At 41.9% G+C, this 6,000-nt stretch overlaps 1 protein-coding gene across 4 annotated transcripts in view; it reads left to right on the forward strand.

Moving 5' to 3' along the window:
* Nucleotides 1-6,000, forward strand: part of LOC129826640 (tight junction protein ZO-2-like) — a 255,547-nt gene that overhangs the window by 199,556 nt on the left and 49,991 nt on the right. For all 4 annotated transcript variants that reach the window (XM_055887581.1, XM_055887585.1, XM_055887583.1 and 1 more), the window contains exons 11-12: nucleotides 1,062-1,212; nucleotides 1,381-1,489. In XM_055887581.1, coding sequence (XP_055743556.1) covers nucleotides 1,062-1,212; nucleotides 1,381-1,489 — 260 coding nt within the window. The remainder of the gene's footprint in view (nucleotides 1-1,061; nucleotides 1,213-1,380; nucleotides 1,490-6,000) is intronic.

Genomic DNA, 6,000 nt, shown 5'->3' on the forward strand with positions numbered 1-6,000 from the left:
AGCCACACCACATGACAACACAGCATGGTAGCAACACCACATGACAACACAGCATGGTAGCAACACCACATGACAACACAGCATGGTAGCAACACCACATGACAACACAGCATGGTAGCAACAACACATGACAACACAGCATGGTAGCAACAACACATGACAACACAGCATGGTAGCAACACCACATGACAACACAGCATGGTAGCAACACAGCATGGTAGCAACACCACATGACAACACAGCATGGTAGCAACACCACATGACAACACAGCATGGTAGCAACACAGCATGGTAGCAACACCACATGACAACACAGCATGGTAGCAACACCACATGACAACACAGCATGGTAGCCACACCACATGACACCACAGCATGGTAGCCACACCACATGACACCACAGCATGGTAGCCACACCACATGACAACACAGCATGGTAGCCACACCACATGACAACACAGCATGGTAGCCACACCACATGACAACACAGCATGGTAGCCACACCACATGACAACACAGCATGGTAGCAACACCACATGACAACACAGCATGGTAGCCACACCACATGACAACACAGCATGGTAGCCACACCACATGACAACACAGCATGGTAGCAACACCACATGACAACACAGCATGGTAGCAACACCACATGACAACACAGCATGGTAGCAACACCACATGACAACACAGCATGGTAGCAACACCACATGACAACACAGCATGGTAGCAACACCACATGACAACACAGCATGGTAGCAACAACACATGACAACACAGCATGGTAGCAACAACACATGACAACACAGCATGTCAGCAGCACAAAACATGGTACCAACATTATTAGGCACAGACAACAGCACAAGGGCAAGAAGGTAGAGACAACAATACATCATGCGAAGCAGCCGCAACTGTCAGTAGGAGTGTCCATGATTGAGACTTTGAATGTAGAGACAGAGATAAAACTGTACAGTTTGAGTGTTTTTTGCAGTGTGTTTGTGTGCATCTCACCTACTGAGTTGATCCTGCAGGAACCACTTGTAATCTTGCCATCCATTCAGGGCTAACACGGTGATGGTGAGTTTCCAGAAGGGGGACAGTGTGGGTCTGAGGCTGGCGGGGGGCAACGATGTGGGCATCTTCATCGCTGGCATCCAGGAGGGCAGTCCTGCCGAAGAGGAGGGCTTACGCACTGGAGACCAGATCATAAAGGTAACCACCTTTGACCTTTGGCACTGTGAACGGGTAAAAGCAAAGCAAACATCTGTGAAAGTGAACACCAACTTTCTGAAAGATCTGTTGTGGAATCTAGTCAGTAAAACAACCCTTTGTTTCCCTGTGTGTGTGTGCGTGTGCGTGTGCGTGTGCGTGTGCGTGCAGGTGAATAAGGTAGAATTCCGAGGCATCGTGAGAGAGGAGGCTGTTCTCTGTCTGTTGGAGATTCCTAAAGGAGAGGACGTCACCATACTGGCCCAGAGTAAACTTGATGGTGAGGCTTTACACACTTCAACATTCTGTTTCACACTGTTCTAGAGTCTTACACAGCTGTGTTCTGGAGCGTTCTAGAGTCTTACAGGGCATGTCAGTGTTCTAGAGCGTTCTAGAGTCTTACAGGGCATGTCAGTGTTCTAGAGCGTTCTAGAGTCTTACAGGGCATGTCAGTGTTCTAAAGTCTTACAGGGCATGTCAGTGTTCTAGAGTCTTACAGGGCATGTCAGTGTTCTAGAGCGTTCTAAAGTCTTACAGGGCATGTCAGTGTTCTAGAGCGTTCTAAAGTCTTACAGGGCATGTCAGTGTTCTAGAGCGTTCAAGAGTTCGTACACACCAGAGTTCTAGTGGGTTCTACCATTATACATAGCATGTCAGTGTTCTACAGGGTTCTAGAGTTTTCATCATGTTTCACTGTGTCCCATGGGCTTTCCTAGGGTTTTAGGTTCCAATATAGTACCCCGGAGGGTTCTAGACATTTTGTTCTAGGGTTCCCCCACAGTTCCAAAGTTCTAAGTTGCCCTTCAGTATTCACTAGAGTTATACACATAATGGGATTTCATTGCAGTAGAAAAATACTTAGATTTTTCCTACTTTGCCTGGGAGATACGTTCACTATAAATGTTTACTTTCATTAAATGATACAATGTTTCCTGACGAGATATTTAGTCTGAGTTTCAAATCAACAATGTGGAACAGCTTGACAGGAAGGGAGAAGGCAGCCCTAGTCTAGTTGAATCGGTGCTTTATGTAGGATATCAGAGGATTCAAGTAAACAGTGGAATAAACCCCTGAGCTGTGGTTCATACTGTCCTCTCTACTCATTACACTAACACTGGGGTTCATACTGTCCTCTCTACTCATTACACTAACACTGGGGTTCATACTGTCCTCTCTACTCATTACACTAACACTGGGGTTCATACTGTCCTCTCTACTCATTACACTAACACTGGGGTTCATACTGTCCTCTCTACTCATTGCACTAACACTGGGGTTCATACTGTCCTCTCTACTCATTACACTAACACTGGGGTTCATACTGTCCTCTCTACTCATTACACTAACACTGGGGTTCATACTGTCCTCTCTACTCATTACACTAACACTGGGGTTCATACTGTCCTCTCTACTCATTACACTAACACTGGGGTTCATACTGTCCTCTCTACTCATTACACTAACACTGGGGTTCATACTGTCCTCTCTACTCATTACACTAACACTGGGGTTCATACTGTCCTCTCTACTCATTACACTAACACTGTGGTTCATACTGTCCTCTCTACTCATTACACTAACACTGGGGTTCATACTGTCCTCTCTACTCATTACACTAACACTGTAGTTCATACTGTCCTCTCTACTCATTACACTAACACTGGGGTTCATACTGTCCTCTCTACTCATTACACTAACACTGGGGTTCATACTGTCCTCTCTACTCATTACACTAACACTGGGGTTCATACTGTCCTCTCTGCTCATTACACTAACACTGGGGTTCATACTGTCCTCTCTACTCATTACACTAACACTGGGGTTCATACTGTCCTCTCTACTCATTACACTAACACTGGGGTTCATACTGTCCTCTCTGCTCATTACACTAACACTGGGGTTCATACTGTCCTCTCTACTCATTACACTAACACTGTGGTTCAGACCCCAGGACTACACACACACACACACACACACACGCAGACACACACACATATACACACACGCAACACACACACACATATACAGAGGGGCACACAAGTTACTGAATGAGAACATTGTCTCATTGCCCTGAATTGTGACATGTAACTTGTAGACTGTGTCTGGAAATGTGTGTTAGTGTGCATGTATGTAGTCAATGAATCTGTAATAACTGTATCAGTGTGCTGTTTATCTGTAATAACTGTGTCAGTCAGTGTGCTGTTTATCTGTAATAACTGTGTCAGTCAGTGTGCTGTTTATCTGTAATAACTGTGTCAGTTAGTGTGCTGTTTATCTGTAATAACTGTGTCAGTCAGTGTGCTGTTTATCTGTAATAACTGTGTCAGTCAGTGTGCTGTTTATCTGTAATAACTGTATCAGTTAGTGTGCTGTTTATCTGTAATAACTGTATCAGTTAGTGTGCTGTTTATCTGTAATAACTGTGTCAGTGTGCTGTTTATCTGTAGTAACTGTGTCAGTGTGCTGTTTATCTGTAATAACTGTATCAGTGTGTTGTTTATCTGTAATAACTGTATCAGTGTGTTGTTTATCTGTAATAACTGTGTCAGTGTGTTGTTTATCTGTAATAACTGTGTCAGTGTGCTGTTTTTCTGTAATAACTGTGTCAGTGTGCTGTTTATCTGTAATAACTGTGTCAGTGTGCTGTTTATCTGTAATAACTGTGTCAGTCAGTGTGCTGTTTATCTGTAATAACTGTGTCAGTCAGTGTGATGTTTATCTGTAATAACTGTGTCAGTCAGTGTGCTGTTTATCTGTAATAACTGTATCAGTGTGCTGTTTATCTGTAATAACTGTGTCAGTGTGCTGTTTATCTGTAATAACTGTGTCAGTGTGCTGTTTATCTGTAATAACTGTGTCAGTGTGCTGTTTACCTGTAATAACTGTGTCAGTTAGTGTGCTGTGTCTAATACCTGTGTCAGTGGGCTGTTTATCTGTAATAACTGTGTCAGTGTGCTGTTTATCTGTAATAACTGTGTCAGTGTGCTGTTTATCTGTAATAACTGTGTCAGTGTGCTGTTTATCTGTAATAACTGTGTCAGTGTGTTGTTTATCTGTAATACCTGTGTCAGTCAGTGTGCTGTTTATCTGTAATAACTGTGTCAGTGTGCTGTTTATCTGTAATAACTGTGTCAGTGTGCTGTTTACCTGTAATAACTGTGTCAGTTAGTGTGCTGTGTCTAATACCTGTGTCAGTGGGCTGTTTATCTGTAATAACTGTGTCAGTGTGCTGTTTATCTGTAATAACTGTGTCAGTGTGCTGTTTATCTGTAATAACTGTGTCAGTGTGCTGTTTATCTGTAATAACTGTGTCAGTGTGTTGTTTATCTGTAATACCTGTGTCAGTCAGTGTGCTGTTTATCTGTAATAACTGTGTCAGTGTGCTGTTTATCTGTAATAACTGTGTCAGTGTGTTGTTTATCTGTAATACCTGTGTCAGTCAGTGTGCTGTTTATCTGTAATAACTGTGTCAGTGTGCTGTTTATCTGTAATAACTGTGTCAGTGTGCTGTTTACCTGTAATAACTGTGTCAGTTAGTGTGCTGTGTCTAATACCTGTGTCAGTGTGCTGTTTATCTGTAATAACTGTGTCAGTGTGCTGTTTATCTGTAATAACTGTGTCAGTGTGCTGTTTATCTGTAATAACTGTGTCAGTGTGTTGTTTATCTGTAATACCTGTGTCAGTCAGTGTGCTGTTTATCTGTAATAACTGTGTCAGCGTGCTGTTTATCTGTAGTAACTGTGTCAGTGTGCTGTTTACCTGTAATAACTGTGTCAGTGTGTTGTTTATCTGTAATAACTGTGTCAGTGTGTTGTTTATCTGTAATACATGTGTCAGTCAGTGTGCTGTTTATCTGTAATAACTGTGTCAGTGTGCTGTTTATCTGTAATAACTGTGTCAGTCAGTGTGCTGTTTATCTGTAATAACTGTGTCAGTCAGTGTGCTGTTTATCTGTAATAACTGTGTCAGTGTGCTGTTTATCTGTAATAACTGTGTCAGTCAGTGTGCTGTTTATCTGTAATAACTGTGTCAGTCATTGTGTTGTTTATCTGTAATAACTGTGTCAGTGTGCTGTTTATCTGTAATAACTGTGTCAGTGGGCTGTTTATCTGTAATAACTGTGTCAGTGTGCTGTTTATCTGTAGTAACTGTGTCAGTGGGCTGTTTATCTGTAATAACTGTGTCAGTGTGATGTTTATCTGTAATAACTGTATCAGTGTGCTGTTTATCTGTAATAACTGTGTCAGTCAGTGTGCTGTTTATCTGTAATAACTGTCAGTCAGTGTGCTGTTTATCTGTAATAACTGTGTCAGTCAGTGTGCTGTTTATCTGTAATAACTGTGTCAGTCAGTGTGCTGTTTATCTGTAATAACTGTGTCAGTTAGTGTGCTGTTTATCTGTAATAACTGTGTCAGTGTGCTGTTTATCTGTAATACCTGTGTCAGTGTGATGTTTATCTGTAGTAACTGTGTCAGTCAGTGTGCTGTTTATATGTAATAACTGTGTCAGTGTGCTGTTTATCTGTAATACCTGTGTCAGTGTGCTGTTTATCTGTAATAACTGTGTCAGTCAGTGTGCTGTTTATATGTAATAACTGTGTCAGTGTGATGTTTATCTGTAATAACTGTGTCAGTCAGTGTGCTGTTTATCTGTAATAACTGTGTCAGTCAGTGTGCTGTTTATCTGTAATAACTGTGTCAGTCAGTGTGCTGTTTATCTAATAACTGTGTCAGTCAGTGTGTTGTTTATCTGTAATAACTGTGTCAGTCAGTGTGCTGTTTATCTGTAATA

The sequence above is a fragment of the Salvelinus fontinalis genome, chromosome 28 (genome assembly GCF_029448725.1).
Source record: "Salvelinus fontinalis isolate EN_2023a chromosome 28, ASM2944872v1, whole genome shotgun sequence".
Taxonomy (NCBI): domain Eukaryota; kingdom Metazoa; phylum Chordata; class Actinopteri; order Salmoniformes; family Salmonidae; genus Salvelinus; species Salvelinus fontinalis.